The 18,491-nt window shown below is 45.5% G+C and overlaps 1 protein-coding gene across 2 annotated transcripts in view; it reads left to right on the top strand.

Annotated features, from left to right (window-relative positions):
- The window catches only part of RRN3 (RRN3 homolog, RNA polymerase I transcription factor), a 32,280-nt gene extending 14,403 nt beyond the window's left edge, over window positions 1-17,877 (top strand). Inside the window, exons 9-18 of one of the 2 annotated variants that reach the window (XM_043560481.1) lie at window positions 852-950; window positions 2,825-2,917; window positions 4,205-4,343; window positions 5,992-6,122; window positions 7,535-7,665; window positions 8,656-8,840; window positions 11,460-11,568; window positions 13,248-13,400; window positions 14,360-14,447; window positions 15,967-17,877. In XM_043560481.1, coding sequence (XP_043416416.1) covers window positions 852-950; window positions 2,825-2,917; window positions 4,205-4,343; window positions 5,992-6,122; window positions 7,535-7,665; window positions 8,656-8,840; window positions 11,460-11,568; window positions 13,248-13,400; window positions 14,360-14,447; window positions 15,967-16,125 — 1,287 coding nt within the window. In that variant the 3' untranslated portion in view covers window positions 16,126-17,877. Of the gene's footprint in view, window positions 1-851; window positions 951-2,824; window positions 2,918-4,204; window positions 4,344-5,991; window positions 6,123-7,534; window positions 7,666-8,655; window positions 8,841-11,459; window positions 11,569-13,247; window positions 13,401-14,359; window positions 14,448-15,963 lie in introns of both variants that reach the window. The other variant, XM_043560480.1, reaches the window with a different exon arrangement.
- The last annotated feature ends 614 nt before the right edge of the window (window positions 17,878-18,491 follow it).

The following is an 18,491-nucleotide window of genomic DNA, read 5'->3' as shown; positions in this document are numbered from 1 at the left end:
AGTGGTTACTTAGGGCTGGGGGGAGGTACATGACTAAAAGATACAGTGTTGGGGCGCCTGGGTGGCTCAGTCATTTAAGCAGCTGACCTTAGCTCAGGTCATGATCTCGTGGTTCATAAGTTCAAGCCCCTGTCTACTGTCAGCACAGAATGCTCTTCAGATCCTCTGTCCCCCTCCCTCTCTGCCCTTCCCCCTGCACGTGTGCTTGCTCGCTCGCTTTTTCCCTCTCACAAATAAATAGACGTTAGACAAAAGATACAGTGTTCCTTTTTAGGGTGATGAGAATGTTCTAAAATTGATTATGGGGACAGTTACACAAGTGAATATGCTAAAAAGTGTTGAATTGTACATTTTAAATGGATGATTTGTGTATGAATTTTATCTCAAACTTTTCTAAAGAAAACACTTGTAGAAGTGTACAGATCACAAATTTAATTCACTGGGGGTGATTAGATTAATTATACTGAACATTGTATAGATAAACAGTATAGTTTCTGTGTTGCTGGATAGTCTATTTTTTTTCTGTTTAATTGAAACTGAAGCTTGTGGGGTAGCTGGGCAGCTCAGTTAGTAAAATGCCCGGCTCTTGGTTTTAGCTCAGGTCATGATCTCGTGGTTTTGGGTCCGAACCCATGTCGGTCTGTGCTGATTTCATGGAGCCTGCTTGGGATTCTCTCTCTTTCTCCCTCCCCCCCCCCCCCCCGCCCCTCCCCTGCTTACGCTCTCTCTCTCTTTCTCTCAAAACAAATAAACTTAAAAAAAGAAACTAAAGATCATGTAATTGAGGTTTTGCTTACCTAATTAAGAAACATTTATTCTCTGTTGAAATGTTTTGTCTTTTTATGTTTTAGGAATGTTATGTTCATAACTTGCTAAGGATTAGTGTATATTTTCCAACCTTGAGGCATGAAATTCTGGAGCTTGTGATTGAAAAGTTACTCAAGTTGGATGTAAGTATCTGGTAATCTGTTTTTCTCCTTGATTTGCATTTGTTAAATATATATAGTAGTACGTGAAGCAATAGTAGCAGCAATGGGGAAGAATCCACATTTCCACCTTTGATTCATTTCTTTGAATGTTTCTTAAACTTGATGGATGTGCTGGTGGTTGTAGACAGTTGCATCTCGTGGTTGGGGAACGAGGCATTAATCAGATGGTCATGCACACGTGAAAGTACAGTCGTGGGGCACCTGGGTGGCTCCGTCGGTTAAGCGTCCAACTTCGGCTCAGGTCATGATCTCAAGGTTTGTGAGTTTGAGCCCCACGTCGGGTTCCGTGCTGACAGCTCAGAGCCTGGAGCCTGCTTCGGATTTTGTGTCTCCCTCTGTCTCTGCCCCTCCTCTGCTCGTGCTCTGTCTCTTTCTCTCTCATAAATAAACGTTAAAAAACAAAAAAATACAGTTGCGGGAAATGCTATAAGTGGAATACATGCATAGTTATGTGCTGGAGAACCTGATGTAAGTGAGGGGATCAGGAAGGCATTCCTAAGGAAGTAATGTTGAATTCTTTACACTCTTTTTTAAAAAGGCCTGCAGTGGAGTGCAGAGGGAATAAGTGACAGTGGTGGGTCCTAGTGGCATCGGGGAGGAAAGGCGAGAACTGGTCCCGGAGACTGGACCGGAAGTCGAGAGTAAGAGAAAGGTAGCTCTCTGTGGAATAGAGTATGGTGTGGCTGTTAGTGGTAAGGAGGATGGTCAGGAGGAGGTCCGAAGAGGAAGAGTTCCATATTTGGGTGGATCGGGGTACGGTTGCGGAGCCAGGGGGAGATAAATCAGCAAGCAGTGGTGGCTGCAGGTAGGGGACTGAGAGCAAACCTGCGCGGTGATGCTGTTTAGGACAGGAGAGAGGGAGTGTGATCGGAAGTGGGTGGGAAACCGGGTATGGATGCCCAGGGAGGATCTGGAAGCAGGCAGGGTTCGCTCAGTAGGGTGAGGTGTGGTTGATATTTTTAAGTAAGGAGGATGAGCAAAACAAAAGTCCTTGGATTTGGTGATGAGGAGGTCGTCTCCTGCCATGTCGGCGGAGGGGGCAGCTGCGTTTCAGGGGAAAGTGTGGGTGGTTGGCAAGTGGGGCTGTCGGAGGCCTCGGTTGAGGGTGTGAGGAAGGGATGAGCGGGGCCGAGGGGAGACTTTAGGGTTGGGAAGACTGGAGGTTTGTGGCCGAGGAGCCGTGAGTGATGGAGGAGAGAGAGGTACTGTGGGGAGAATGAGGCCGCAATGGGGCAGGTCTGGGAGGGGCCGGAGGGTGGGCGGGCCGGTGCACTGCTTCCCGGGAAGTCCGCCTGTCTGGCCAACCGCGTACGTAATCTGTCAAGTCTTCTCTCGTACGTACTAACAGAACATTTTAGAGTACATTTAGAAAGGGGGTCCTGTATGATAGTAAAAAAGGCAGGACTTGAATGGTGTGTTAAACTAGGTATCTGAAGGGGCATATACCAAGATGAATATTCAGTCATTCAAATTTAACTCGCGTTTTGTATTTTCCTGCTCAGTTGATTGATGAGATGCTTTTATGTATGACACGTACGTGAATTGTGCGTAGTAAGAGTCGGAATGAATGTTGAATTTGTTGAAGTTGATTTAGACCACACAACAGTTCCTAATAATTTTGTAGAATTATGTAGTCAAGGGGGTTTGATTTGTAGTCTTGGAAATTACTTCGGGGCCCAGGCCAGTGCATGGGTTTGCACCATACTTGTATATTGAGTCACAGTGCTGGGAAGGGTGCTCAGGTGGACCCTTCAAAGTGTGTAAATCAGGTGGGTTTCCACTTCCCAGGTACTTTCAATGATTTTATTCTTTTCCACCCCTTTGCTTTAACGTAGGTGAACGCATCCCGGCAAGATATTGAGGATGCCGAAGAAGTAGCTGCTCAGACTGGCGGTGGGACAGATGCCCCAGAAGGACTCTTCAGCATGGTCAGTGCTTCCTAACGAAAGCACATGTGTGCAGGTCTTAATTCCAGGGGGCGGGAGGCAATGGCTAATGGCTCCTCTTCTTCAAGGCTTTAGGTTAAAACAGTAGTTCACAGTTCAGCAAACCTGAAAAATGATTCTTTATTCTTTTTTTTTTGAGGGAGAGAGAGTGCAAGTTGGGGAGGGGCAGAGAGAGGGAGAGAGAGAATCCAAAGCAGGCTCCACACTCAGTGCAGAGCCTGACATGGGGGCTCAATCTCACGAACTGTGAGATCATGACCTGAGCCGAGATTAAGAGTTGGACGCTTAACCGACGGAGCCACACAGGCGTCCCAACAGTGATTCTTGAATGAGTAGCTGTTACCATGTTGCGTACTGCCCAGGAGAGTTCGTTTCTTTCCATGGCTGTGAATTTGGGTGTGGTGAAGTATATTTCATTTTTATTCTTAACTTTTGTTCTTTCTGCTTTTTTTTTGTTTTTGCAAAGCACGTGTGTTTTCGAGGGAGTGGCAAATAGAAAAGTCCCAGTGTGATTTCTTTATTTTATAAGTCTGTGCCTTAATGCAGTACCTCTCTGTCTGGGGCACGGTTCACCGGAGGAGAGCCTGAGCAGGGGTGGGGGGATGGGAGGGTGGAATTTAGGGACAAAGGGCAGGAGAAGGGACTACAAGGGAGAGTTCCATCTATAGCATGATGACCCCAGGTCCCAGGAGCTCTGGAGCGGGAATGTCGCCATAGACTTGATTCCAGCTTGAAAGCAGGGAGATGGCCTCCTGTGACCTGTTGTCAGCCGGTCATTCTGGACAGGGAGGGCAGGAGGGAGTGTGAGGGTGGTCCTCTGGAGAGGCTGTTGGCCACCAGTGCTCACAGCCGCTGGGGCAGGGGTGCCTTGTTCTGGGAGAGGAGCCCTGGGCACCAGCAGTGTCCAGCACAGTGCGTTCCAGGTGCTCGGGGAAAGCTGCAGTGTTGGCACGGCCTTGGTTTGGGTGGGTCTTCGAGTTGCGAGTCGGGCGGGGCTCTGAATCTGCTTCTAGTTTGAGTTCCTTGCTTGAGTGGTTCTGAGTCGTACCTCCGGTGGGGAGCTCCTGCCGAGAGGGAACCTATGTCTTTGCTTTACCTTTTTGGGGCTCTTGGCTGGTGTGTGACTCTTGATTTTGGGGTCGTGAGTTCGAGCCCCACGTTGAATGTAGCGATTACTTAAATAAATACAACTTAAAAAAGGGAAATGATCCTCTCTGAGAACTGTTTTTATTACAGTTTCTAATGTCAGTTTTTCCTTCGTCTTCAAAGGATGAGGACGAAGACCCTGGCGGTGAAACAAAGGCTGACGCACAAAGGCCCGATCGTATGGTGCATCCTGTAGCCGAGCGCCTGGACATCCTGCTGTCTTTGCTTCTGTCCTACATTAAGGACGTCTGCCATGTAGACGGTAACGACGTGCAGTAGTCATAGTAGCTCCTGTGGAACCTGGCAGCGATAGACATCCTGTAAAAATTAGTGTTTTGAGGAGGACGAAAAGAGGGTTTAGAGAGATTAAGTTACCTGCCAGTGTGACATCGCCTGAGAGTGGTGGGACTGGATTCAGGCTCGGCTGTGTTTCTCTTCGAAGCCGCCTGATCCTTCCAGTGACTGTCGCAGTCAAGGGTTAAAGTACGGAGTCTGCTCAGTGTTGGGTGGAGATCGGATCACACTGGAGCTGTTGAAGACACCTAAGGGCGTAGTCCATGTTGGCGCATGGTGCTTAGTGTCACGCGTTAGTTTGGAGACCTTGTGCCGTGTTGGGCCACGTGTCGGTGCTGTAGTGAACCAGTTGGTGCGCTTCTTGCTCTTCTGGAACTTTTCGTTTAGAGGCTTTGCCATCAAAACAGGATTCTTCCATTCACGTGAAGATTCAAGAATGATTCCCAGAATGAATCTGAGTTGACTGTGTTATTTCTTTAATCTTTTGTTGTAAAGGTAATGCAGTTGAGAGAAAATTTGGAAAGGTTTGAAGGAAAGGATTTAAAAAGGCAATTTAGTTTTTGTTTTTTTTTTTTAAGTTTTTATTTTTAAAGTTTATTTTGAGAGCGAGACCGTGCACACACGAGTCGGGGACGGGCAGAGAGGGAAAGAGAGAATCCCGAGCAGCCTCCGTGCCTTCAGCGTGGAGTGAGATGTGGGGCTCGAACCCACGAACTGTGACATCATGACCTGAGTTGAAATCCAGAGTCAGATGCCCACCTAGATGTCCCCAAAAAGAAAACTTAAATGTTTGCATCTGTACCATTCAGAGAACCATTATTAACACGGTTGGTTTGTTTTTTTCTGTTAACTTGTGTGTATTCAGGAGTGTGTTTTTCAGTGGATTTGGGGGTCATGCTATACGCATTGTTTCATAATCTTCCCTTTTCACCTGTTGTGCGTTGTCTGAGGCCATTCACTGTTCTTCTAGGTTGCTGTTGATTGTATGGATTTAACTGGTATCATTCCACGCCCCCCCACCCCCCCCTTTGCCATTATGAAAGTGTAATGGACATTCTTGTATATATGTGTCCAGTTACCTGTTGGGTAAGTTCCTAGCAGTAGAATTAGGGGATCAAAGGGCTCCTGTCACATAAATAGTAAAATTGCCTTTTAGAAGGGCTTCATATTGGGGCGCCTGCATGGTTCAGTCAGTCTGACTCTTGGTTTTGGCTCAGGTCTTGGTCTCACAGTTCATAAGTTCGAGTCCCGCATTGGGCTCTGTGCTGACGGTACCGAACCTGCTTGGGATCCTCTTTCCTCCCCTTTCTGTCCCCTGCCCCCGCTTGCACATGCTCTCTTTCTCTCTCAAAATACGTAAATAGAACATTTAAAAAAAGGGGGCCTTCATATTTAGGGCATCACAGTAGCGTGTGAGATGAGGTTCTGCTTCATTGTCACTGCTGGATTATTACAGTTAAAAAGGAAAATCTGTGCAAAATAAAAATGGCATTTTGTTATAATCGTAGCTTAATGGGTGACGTTCCTTAATGGTATTTTATTTTTAAAAATTTTGGGAAATGAAAGTGGTAGCTTAAAAAAAAGTGTGAAGCTGAAATGGCAAATTTTCTCTCTAGGTAAGGTAGATAACAACAAAACAAAGGATTTATATCGAGATCTGATAACCATCTTTGACAAACTCCTGTTGCCCACTCACGCCTCCTGCCATGTACAGTTTTTCATGTTTTACCTCTGCAGCTTTAAATTGGTGAGTACTGGGGCACCATTAGCTCAGCTTAGTTTATTCTTGCCCATGATTTCCCCTTAAAAACTGGGGTGGAGGGGTAGGGAGGAGAGACATGAAGTATTTCTTTACCTTGAGCTCACTTTACCAGTGCCCTTCGTAAAATAGCTTGTTCTTTTTTAACATGTGGAAAGAGCCGGAAAGAACAGAGGGCATTGCTGGCTGCTGCCAGCCAGCACCAGCCGGCTCAGCTCTGCCAAGTGCTCTGAAAGGGCCATTCTGCATTTGCTCCACTAGGCGGTGTCCTTCCCCTTAATTGGAGCCTCTGCTATTAAAATCCTCTGGGATATTTAACTGTTGTGTTTTCTCAGTTGATCCTAACTAGCCCCAAACAACTTCTAAACCCAGAATTTTAAATCTTCAGGCTTTGGCTTTTTGTTTTGGAAAAAAATGAAAATACAGAAGATTCTTTCCTTACAATTCTTTTGTAGCTTCCTAGAACAGTCAGGAGAGTACTGGGCATGGGTAAGAAGGTTAAATTCATTTTGCCCCAAAGTATGTGTTAATAACTTTTGAAAAGAGCTATTCGGGGGGTGTCTGGGTGGCTCAGTCAGTTAAACGTCTGACCTTTGATTTTGGCTCAGGCCATGATCTCATGGTTCATGAGCCCAAGCCCCATGTCGGGCTCCGCGCCGTCAGGGTGGAGCTTCAGATTCTCTCTGTCTGCCTCACCCCCGCGCATGTGTGCGCACTCGCGCGCGCGCGCGCGCTCTCTCTCTCTCTCTCTCTCTCTCTCTCTCTCATTCTCTGTCTCTCCCTCTCCCTGCCTCTCCTTCCCTCTCCCCCTGTAAATAAATAAATAAATAAGTAAATATTTAAAAATAGAAAAGTGCTGTTTGGGAGAAGTTGGTGATTGTGTCGTTTGTTAAAAAGAAGCTTAATTAGTCTTTTTTCTGTGATTAGCATAATCAGTCAAACACTGAACTTTGATCTGTGTTTCTGTTTCTGGCTAAGTTCATTATGTTCAGTCAGAGACTGGGAGAATACTTTACACTCTGGAACGTACTGCCACACGGCTCCCACATGAGTGGGGGTTATTGCTGGTTTCTGTTTCTGGCTAACCGTCCGAGTCACTTGTGGAGCTTTTAGAACAGGTGGACTCCAGAGCCCTGTCACTGAGACTGTGAAGTGTGGAGAGTTGAGTTTGATGTTCAGCACCTTTTGGGATCTTGTTTAATGCTGGGGAACATTGTTTTTAATAGTATTATCTCCAAGTATTGCACAAATATGAATGATGGTAACTGCATATATTATTTAGCTGGCACTGTGAGATACTAGCACTTTCTTCTACTGGTGAGTTAAAAATCTTAGGATTCCAATAGCCAGAATTTCTTAAACATCAAAAAAGTTTAGAGCAATACCTTCTATTTTTATAGGGATTTGCAGAAGCATTTTTGGAGCATCTCTGGAAAAAATTGCAGGATCCAAATAATCCTGCCATCATCAGGCAAGCTGCTGGAAATTATATTGGAAGCTTTTTGGCAAGAGCTAAATTTATTCCTCTTATGTAAGTAACCTAATTTTCAAGTGTTTTTTCATGCCATGCTTTAAAAAGATTATAACATTGTCTTAAATCAGAGAAACCCCTGCCTCATGTTTTTTTTTTCTTCTGGTCTGACTTTCAAGTGAGAAAATCTGTTTATCCGCACTATGCAAGATGTTTACATTTCCAAAAGGCAGTTTCAGAATAAAATGTCTCCTTTAGATACAAAACCTCATATGGAAAGCTTTTGTCATTTGTTTTGCGTGGTTACACTTGAACACGAAGATCCATCTGTCTTCGTGAATATTGTACAGTGTTGTATACTGTTTTAATTCTTTTTATAGGTTTGTCATTTTTCATTTGCATTCTGAATCAATTGTATCTGTTAAAGCTGAAGAAAAAAGTCTTTTAAAGGTAATAGAAATATCTATTTAGGAGGCCAGCTCTAGGCCTGCTTCTTCCAGTGATCCATGAAGATGTCTTTGGGCGAGGATGCTATTAAAAAAACGCATCTCCCAAAACTAAAAGCCATCTGTCCCTCTGTCCTAAATTGTAGGCCATAGAACTTTATCAGAACCTTGTAAGGAGAACCCTGTAGGGAATGGTGGAGCCAGCCAGACCATCTTTCCCTTGTAAGACGTTGGTAAACGTGGCTTATTCCTCGGCCATATTGTCCTGAGAGGGCAGGTGGCCGTCAGAGAAGTCCTTCGGAGTTGATGAGGAGAAACGGTTGTCCATCCCTTGGGACCTCAGGCATCCTTGGGGGCCTGCCTCTCATTCCTCGAAGGTCCGTGCACTCTGCCTTGTAATTGAAAAGCTGCCTTCCTGCTCGCCCGTCCTTTTCCTTCCCCTCTGTGCCCCTGGGGAACAGATCAAGAGGCCTATAGATTGACTTCTCTTAGTTTGTGGTGAGAGCCAGTTGTGTGCTGTTCTGTAAGTCACTCGTGTGTTTTTATGTCACTCTTGCGTTTTTATGAAACAAGTGAAGTTGACTCGAATTTTTCTTTTCTCTAGTACTGTAAAATCATGCCTAGATCTTTTGGTTAACTGGCTGCACATGTACCTTAATAACCAGGATTCGGGAACAAAGGCCTTTTGTGACGTTGCTCTCCATGGACCATTTTATTCAGCCTGCCAAGCTGTGTTCTACACTTTTGTTTTTAGACACAAGCAGCTTTTAAGTGGAAACCTCAAAGAAGGTCAGTGATGTGGGATTGATGGATGTGAACTGGCTTTTCCTTGACTGCTAGTCGCCCTTTAGGATGGAGGGTTTGATGAAAACAGTGGAGTCAGAATGCACTCAGACTTGTACCCATAATTTCAAGCAGCCCTTAGGGGCCCCTAAAGCCCTTAAGCGCCCTCCCTAACAGTGGATGGGTCTGCGTGTGCACCCGTGTTTTTAGAGTGATTGTGACCCGCCAAGGGGCTCTTCTTCAGAGGTGATGCCTGGAGCAGCGCTTCCTGCCTGTCACTTTGTTGGCAGCGAAGGGCGGGCGTCCCGGGGGACCTAGGCACACGCAGGATATTGTTTGGCAGGGTTAGAAGTGAAAACCAGATGAGTAGGAATCTGAAGCTTGTGGTCATAACGGTTATGCTGCTTTATCTAAGGACTTCAGCCTTAATCTTCCAGGTTTCACTCTTGCTAATTTCTCAGAGTTGTGTAGAGTTTAAATCTGCCAGATGAAGCTTGTATATTAGGTTAGTGTAACAAGAACAACGCCAGTGAAGTGAGTTTATTTATTTATTTTTTTTTTTTTAATTTTTTTTTTTTTTTTTTAACGTTTATTTATTTTTGAGACAGAGAGAGACAGAGCATGAACGGGGGAGGGTCAGAGAGAGAGGGAGACACAGAATCTGAAACAGGCTCCAGGCTCTGAGCGGTCAGCACAGAGCCCGACGCGGGGCTCGAACTCACGGAGTGTGAGATCGTGACCTGAGCCGAAGTCGGCCGCCCAACCGACTGCGCCACCCAGGCGCCCCCAGTGAAGTGAGTTTAAATGTGTTTGTTGGGGCGCCTGGGTGGTGCAGTCGGTTGGGCGTCCGACCTCAGCCAGGTCACGATCTCGTGGTCCGTGAGTTCGAGCCCCGCGTCGGGCTCTGGGCTGATGGCTCAGAGCCTGGAGCCTGTTTCTGATTCTGTGTCTCCCTCTCTCTCTGCCCCTCCCCCGTTCATGCTCTGTCTCTCTCTGCCCCAAAAATAAATAAAAAACGTTGAAAAAAAAAATTTAAAAAAAAATGTGTTTGTTTATTTGTGTGAAAAATTCAAATGGATGAGTAGGCCGTTTTCTCTAAACCAGATTTTCTCAATCTCTGACATTTGGGGCTGGATAACCCTTTGCTGTAGGGGCTACGTCCTTTGCACTGTAGGAAGCTTAGCATCCCCTCCTTCCTCTGTTGTGGCAGCTAAAACCCTCCAGAACCTGCCACGTGTCCTCTTGGGGGCATAGCTGCTTTGAGTTGAGAACCACAGCTCTAAACTGACACTTGTGTGTGTTGCATCGTATGGATTTACTCATATCCTGTCACTTTTGAAAAGATGTGGGGGTTAAAATTAGTTGTATAAACCAGGAGTAGGATAAGGGTTGTAAGTATTGTCTTTTTTTTTTTTTTTTTTTTATGTATAAATAAATGGTAAGAGTCTTGGTAAAGAGGATGTATTTCTTGTAAGCCATGACATTATCCCATTTTTAGTCATTTTTATCAAAATACACATCACAGACAGGGAGAGCCTGACTGGCTCAGCTGGAAGAACATGCAACTCTTGATCTCAGGGTCATGAATTTGAGTCCTGTGCTGGGTGTAGATGTCATTTAAATAAAGAAACCTTAAAAACAAACCATCCAAGAATCTCCTAAAAATATATACTTAAGTACAAGTGGGTTTGCTTGCCTTTTGAAATCAGTATGGTGTCTTTCTCTTACTGACATAGGAGAGAATTAATAGTTCCTAGTTCCCAGAGGGCGGTATCTCATTCTTACTCTACCTCCCTGGCTTCCTTGTAAAAAAAAACAACCCAGCGCAGCACCTGAAGTACGAGCAGCTGTCCCCCCTTGGGTGGGACGCTCCACCGCACTGATGCTTTCAGCCGCGCGGGTCCTGCTGTCCGTTGGCTGTTGTCAGATCGGCATGTGTGTCTGTCTGGGGATGGCAGGAAGGAGGAGTTTCAGGTGGTTCGGTCCTGAACCTCTCAGGACGGAGCCTCCTTTTGTTACCTCCAGTTTGTAGCAATTTCATGATTAACTGAAATCAGATCACGAGTATTTTTTTCTCTGTAAACTCAACGTGTGCTGAGCTTATGCGTATCTGAATCCCAAATTGTCATGTAAGTTAATAGCCCACTAGGGATGTGTGATTACCTCCTGGGTTTTTGAAAGAATACCCTGTTTTCTTTAGAAGAGGTGACCTAGTCCTAAGCAAGTGTGGTGACCTTCTTTTAGGCTCTTTGTTGTATGACCATATGGACCTGTATTTAAAGCATTTCTGCAAGTAGCTCTGTGAAAAATTTTTTTAAATTTTTTTTTTTAATGTTTATTTTTGAGAGAGCAAGACAGAGCACGAGTGGGGAAGGGACAGAGAGAGAGAGGGAGGCACAGAATCTCAAACAGCTCTGCTGAGCTGTCAGCAGAGAGCCCGATGCGAGGCTTGAACTCGGAAATGGCGAGATCATGACCTGAGCTGAAGTCGGTCGCTTAACCGACTGAGCCACCCAGATGCCCCTCGTGAGAAGTTTTTTTAAAGTGTGAGATAATCTTTGCTGCTTAAAGATACTTGGACTGTTATGTTTGTACTTTTAAAAATGTTTTGTTTTTTAATCAAAGGTTTGACATACCTTCAGAGTCTAAATTTTGAACGTATAGTGATGAGTCAGCTAAATCCCCTGAAGATTTGTCTGCCTTCGGTAGTTAACTTTTTTGCTGCAATCACAAGGTAAGTTATTAATACTTTATTGGTGGGAATTATTTAAAAACAACTTTATATTAATACTTTAAAGTTCCATTAAGTTTCTGTGAAATTATTCAGTCAAATTAATGACCATCAAACACGTAAAAGCCAGTAATGCAGTACTTACAGGGAACGCTGCAGTTAGGATTTTGTTCTTACTTTGGTGGTAATGGAAATTGCTCCTGCTTTTGTTCAAAGACCGTAACTCAGCAGAAGCCTCGGCACTTTGAAACGAGTGAGGCAGCCAGTAAGCCGAGAGTTACAGACCAAAGATGTTTATTAGAGTAAGGAAAATAGACTGGACGCGAGAGGGATGTGCCACAGTAGGAGACGGGCTGGTGCAGGACTGTTCTGTCGGGCCTGGGGCTCCGGCTCGCGCACGCTCGGAAGCCCTTCACGTGGAGCTCGCTGCGTCCTCAGAGTCCCGGGACTGATGTGGTAAGGCCCTGTTTAAGAACAGGGAGGTGGAGGCCCGGAGAGCGGGAATGACCCATGAGACACAGTGGCTCGACTGTGTCAGAGCCAACATTCGAGTGCGGGCAGCCTGGCCCTCCCCGAGTTAGTCTGCTTGGCACACACAGCAAGTTGGCGACGGGATACTCAGGGTAGGGTCATAGCTTGAAATCTTCAACGCACAAGAGTCTGTTCTATTAGACAAAGATTCCACCCCTTGGTCCCCTTTAGACCGCTTGCTGCTCTTACTCGGTAACCTTAATTTTCATTTGCTGGCCGTCAAGTTCAAGGTACCATGTCTCTCCTGAGATCTCGGAAATGGTAACAGAATCAAGGAAAGGAATAAACAACAAGCAAGAGCATTCGGCAGGTGAAGGGTCCCAGCACACTGCAGGAAGATGGGAAGCAGCAGACTTGAGTGAAGCGGGGCAGGTGGCCGAGAACATTCCTGGGCTGGGACTAGAGGGCTTGGGTTGGCAAGTGGACTGTCCAGCAGGCTGTCGGCGTGGGGTGAGGCTTGCTCGGGGTGAGATGTGAGGTCGAGAGCTAAGAGCAAGAGGTGGAATTCTTGTGTCGTTCTGTGCCCGTTGCTTTCGCTTAGTGGTTTTGAGATATACGTCGACCCGTACAACTGCATTTGGATTTTAATTGCTGTGTAATGTTCCATTATTTTTTTTTTTTAGTTGATCCTTTGTTGGGGTTTTAAGTTGTTAGTTTTTTCAGAATTGGGAACAGCAGCTTAGGGGCGACGTTACAGGTAAACCAGTACAGTTCTCGTGGCTTCAGTAGCCAGGTCTCTCTCTCAGCAGCCGCTATCCTGTCCGTAAATCCTGAACCCCTTTATTCTCTTACAAACGGCAAAAAGAGACCACTTCTGTAATTTTGCAGACTCTTAAGAGTCCCACCGCGAACGCATTCATGTTTAGTGAGTCATGCCTATTAATAATCTCAGCCCGCTCTATCCTTGTCAAGGTGATAGCCACACTTTTCTTTCTCCTTATTATTAAGACGCTTCTAAATAGTAGACCCGGAAAGCTGTGCCCTAAAAGCATTGCTTTCTGTTTTGTGTTGTCTTTTCTTGCACTTGATACGTTTGACAGCATCCGCGTGGTTAGAACAGGTGTCACACACAACGGGCACGTGCGTGCAGTCATTCCACCATCCACCGTGTTAACGCCGCCCGTCTGTGTTTTGGTTTTGTGGTTCTGCAGTAAATACCAGCTGGTCTTCTGCTACACGATCATTGAGAGGAACAATCGCCAGATGCTCCCAGTTATTAGAAGTACAGCCGGAGGGGACTCTGTGCGAACCTGCACGAACCCACTCGACACCTTCTTCCCCTTCGATCCTTGTGTGCTTAAGAGGTGGGTGCTCTTAGTCCCCCTGTCGGTGGTGAATTTACGTGTGGTGTCTTTTGGCTTTTCCCACGAGTGGGGTTTCCTGGTCATCGAGCGGCCGTTCGTGTCTGTGTATCGGCAACTCACGGTCTCCGGGCACGTCTTTCACGGACCCCGAGTAGGGAATACCTGTTAGACGCTGCGGCCTGCTCTGAGCACACTGGGCGGGGCCGATCTTTAGCTCAGGAAGAACCCTGGATTGACACCAAAGGTCTTGTGATTTATTTTTTGTTTTTCTTTAAACCTGTTGGTTTAAACATAAAAGGGGATGGGGATAGAAGAGCCTGGATGGGGAGGATGCTGCCCTTTCGTGGTTCATAATGTTCTGCCTAGCGACTTGTTCTTTACTCTGGAGACCACAGTCCACGCTGTTGGAAAGGTCATCAACAGCCATGTAATTTATCTGGATGGGTAATTCAGAAAACCCACCAAGCCAGTCTTAACTTTGCACTTGTATAAGGAAGGAGGACTTTCACTTACGGTACAGTTTCTAACTAGCAACACGATTCAGGGTCATCTGGTCCCTCAAGTCTTGGTTGACTGAAAACCAGGTGGGTCTTTTTTCCCAGACTAATTTTTAGTAGATTTACTGTAGGGATATACAAAAAATGAAGTTTCAGAGGAATATCACTTTGTTTTCATTTGGACATATTCTAACTCATTGTCAGGCTTTGCACAGTTGAGGAATAATTTCACTTGACGATAAAGAGATGAGACAGTAGTTTAATAACTCCATCTGAGTGGGGGGAGTCTTACTAAGAAGGAGCCACATCATTTACAGTACTGACATGCAGGATTTTGACACAGCGATTATTTGAACCACAGTTTTTATTTTGGGTAGTGGATCCTGTGAGAGAAGGGCTCTAGACATGTCTGACTGTCGAGTAGCATTGAACTTGATTTTGAGATGTGATCTCTGTCGACAGGTCGAAGAAATTCATTGATCCTATTTATCAGATCTGGGAAAACATGAGTGCAGAGGAGCTTCAAGAGTTTACGAAACCTGTCAGAAAGGTACGCTTGTGACTTGGCACCCCCCGGCTGGGAGTGTCCTTGGTGGACACAGATGACAGTCATGTAGTAATTAGCAGTGTCACACTTAAAGACTGCATTTTGTTCCTTTTGCTTTTACAAAATTCCAAGCTCACGGTATGTTCTTATGAAAAGGGTTTTTGTTTTTTTGATGAATTGTTTAAACTAGATACTTCGCAGGGTACCTGGGTGGCTCAGCCAATTAAGTGTCCAGCTTTTGTTTGTTTGTTTGTTTGTTTGTTTGTTTATTTTGAGAGAAAGACAGGGCACACACAAGTGGGGAAGAGGCACAGAGAGAGGAGAGAGAGAATCCCAAGCAGGTTCCACGCTGTCAGCAGAGCCTGACACGGGGCTCAGGCTCACAAACTGTGAGATCGTGACCTGAGCCGAAGCCAAGAATCTGACGCTTAACCAACAGAGAGTCACCAGGTGCCCCAAGCGTCTGACTTCTTGAATTTGGCTCCGGTCATGATCTCAGGGTTGTGAGATCGAGCCCCACATTGGGTTCTGCACTACAGCACGAAGCCTGCTTGGAATTCTCTCTCTCCACCTCCCTCCTCTGCTCTTCCCCCGCTCATGTGTTGTTTTCCTCTCTCTCAAAAATAAACAAAATTAAAAAAACAGAACCAAAAACTAGGTACTTTGTAAGCTGACTTTGGGAAGTGAAGGTTAATTAAAAGTCAGCTCAACAAATTACAATTTTTTTTTATTATTTATTTTTATTTTTAAGTTTATCCTGAGAGAGGGAGAGAGACTACAAAGAGCGGAGGGAGACAGAGAGGGGAGAGAGAATTCCAAGCAGGCTCCGTACTGCCGGCACAGAGCCCAATGTGGGCCTGAACCCACAAACCTTGAGATCATGACCTGAGCCGAAGCCAGGCGTTGGATGCTGAACCAACTGAGCCACCCAGGCGCCTCTCAACAAATTAGGATCTTTATCACATGGTCATTACCACCAAATAACAATCTCAAATTTATTTATGTCTCTTTTTTCATAAGTAATCATTGGAAAGCTCTTTTTTCCTTATATTTTGCTTTGGGGGTGGTCATTAATTCACTCATTTACACTGTTAGATACAAGGGGGATGACACTGAGTGAGAAAGACAGGTCATTGCCGTCTGCCCTCATTGAGCTTAAAATCTGTTTAAAAAATTGGACTTTAAACAAGTAGTCCCATGTGATCAGCAGTTGTGTGGGCAGTTGGGGATGAAGTGTGCCTCGGGGTAAACTTTCAAAATTAAGACATTCTTGGGGCACCTGGGTGGCTCCATTGGCTAAGTGTCTGGCTCTTGATCTCAGCTCGGGTCATGATCTTGGGGTTGTGGGGTCAAGCCCGGTGTTGGGCAGGCGTGAAGCCTACTTAAAAAAAAACAAAAAACCAAAAACTATTTCCTCTACCTTCATCTTTCCAGAAGCGGCACATTCCTGAAAGACATTCTCGAAAGCTTTGCACACCGCCACTGGTGGTCTGACCGGTAATCTCTTGTCCTTGTACAGCAGGTGGTGGAGGATGAAGATGATGACTTTTTGAAAGGTGAAGTTGGCGTGGCCCCGAGCTCCTTTGACCCGCATTTCCGAAGTCCCTCAAGCAGTGTGGGCTCCCCTCCTGTGTTCTACCTGCCAGACCAGTCCCCTGTGACCACGAGGATTTGTGATTGAGACTGAGACCAGCATCTCTCCCCACGGTGCCCTTCGGTACCAGGGCTCATCCTGTTTGAACCAGAGCGAGTATCTGCCTCAGGCATCTTACTTGCAAGGTAGACGTACTCTGGTGTCTGAACAGACGTGCTGTTTTGGTTTTTTTTTTCCTTTTTGTTTTTTGCTCCTGTGCAAACAAAAGAAAAGATGGAGTATCATGTGCAATATTTTAGAAAGGAGTTGATGATCAGTGTTGAAGTCTTGACTGGTGTGTTGGGTGTATATTTTATTTCTGTTATAGCTTTCTGGCATCGTTGTGAAATTTCTGATCTGGGCAGTGGCCTGTTTTAGCGGGATGGCACCTAGGTTTGGTCTGAGCCATAATCACAGGACTTTGTTGATCCAGTTTATTTTCAGTGAAAAAGATCCTCTAGGAGACTATTCCGCATCTTTAAAATGATTTTACTTTGGGTACAGTGTTGACCCTCAGCTGGAACCGTATTTGTGTGTTGGGATTTCATTGGGATGCGGAGGGGGCGGGAGGAAAGTGGGAAGGTGGCCCGAGCCGGTCCCTGACGCTAGAAGCCGGAGCTGGCACTGAAGGTCTCCAGGGATTGTCAGAGGCCGAGGAAGTCCCCGAGGAAAGACATGCAGGATTTAGGGAAGCGGAAGCAGACAAGTCATACGCTCGTGAGTGGAAGAATGGAGTTAAAAGAACAACAGAGCTCCGGGTAAATGAAATTCCCATACACTGAGAGTGGAGTTGGACTTTTATAAAACACAGCACATGATTTTACCGTGAGGCTCCCAGGAGGGTGGTTAGGACTGGGAGTGCTTGCTTGTAGTGGAATGTTACTTGTTTTTTTTTTTTTTTTTTTTAGCTAGAATCAGTTTGGTCATTTTGAGAGTTTCTTTGTGCTGATGGAGCAGGGGAGAGGAGGCTGGGTTCTTTGGTGGAATGGTTTTGCTAGCGACAACAGCCAAGGTTATAGCTGCAGCCTCCGTTTGCCAGCTGATGTATCATGGAGTTCAGCTCGGTGAAATCCTCCTTGGGGGAAACTCTTTTTGTACTTTTATAACTAAACACTGAGAGAGAGGAGTCTAATAAACACCCTCACTTCGTAGCACGTGTGTGTGAGCGCACGGCTGGGCTCATTCTGTGGCTCATGCGTATTTTAGCTTCATTCCTTGTGTGTATACTTTTGTGTTACTTGTGAAAATGGACATCTCTAAACATATTTATTTTTCTGCCACTTTTCCTGTTATTTAAAAGCAAGCAATATTTTCTCGATCGCAAATATTTTGTAATGAAATACTTTCTCTTTCCTAGGGCTTTGTATGCTCTTGTATAATTATGATGGTGATGTAGAGTAAATACGCTTTTGGAAAACAAATTTTTATTGGTTTAAAAAGTTTTGGATATTGGTGATTTTCTTTTGGTGACTTGGTGGACAGTCATCGGAGAACCTTTAGGTTCTCTGGTTTTTTAACTGCTGGCTAAAGGGGGGGTGGGTGGGATTTTTGTGACCTGGATGAAACGGGTCCATGAAATGTGTCCATAGAAATTAACGGTAAGTGGAGCGGGCCTTTGTGGGTTGAGAAGTTTTAGTGTAGAAGGGTATCTTTACAAGTCAGTCCGCTTAATGTCAGAAGAGTTTGAGGAAAAAAAACATTGTGAACATAGAACAATGATATGGTTAATCTGGATGTTTTGTTCTTATACCAGTAATGGAGTAAAGGGAGGTACCCCAATAAAGAGGCTTCTCAAACAGATGTTTTGATTTCTTTGGTTTTTACTGGCGAACATGAAAGCTCTGTCAGGAAACTGCAGCTAACACATCACACGGTTTTTAAAGAGGCGGGAATACTGCCAGAGCGGTACAGGGGACAGCTGGGGAGTAAGGGGCACGCTGGTAATGAGAAGGACTGGCTAAGGTGTCAGTGACTCCGTGAGCACGCCTAGCCACGAGGGCCGCCGCGGCTTGAACTGGTTCCGGGAAAACAAACGCTTCAAAAAATGCACGCACTTTGGAAGGAACATCGTGGGGAAAAAATTGGGAAGTTTCTTCGGGAATTACATAAAAAGAGTTTTCTAATCCTCTTACTATTGAAAATCGGGCTTTTATTTGGGTAGGAGTTCCAGGGCCCATCCTGTTTGTCTGCAATGGGTGGGTCTTCCTTAATGAGAAGTGGCTAATTTATACAGGTGAGAAAGGACCAGGGACTTCTAAAGTGTCATGGGGATCAGACTTGGCTTCTCGAACTAGCTGTGTGACCTTGAGCAAGTTACCTAGGCTCTCTGGGAGCTCCACGTTGAGCTGTAAAGTGGAAATGACCACCACCTCCTTGAGGGCTGGGAGGATTCAGTGAAAACGCAGGGAGAGGCA

Source organism: Prionailurus bengalensis, chromosome E3 (genome assembly GCF_016509475.1).
Source record: "Prionailurus bengalensis isolate Pbe53 chromosome E3, Fcat_Pben_1.1_paternal_pri, whole genome shotgun sequence".
NCBI lineage: Eukaryota > Metazoa > Chordata > Mammalia > Carnivora > Felidae > Prionailurus > Prionailurus bengalensis.
The sequence above is the reverse complement of the archived record's forward strand: the minus strand, read 5'-3'. Positions and strand labels throughout refer to the sequence as shown.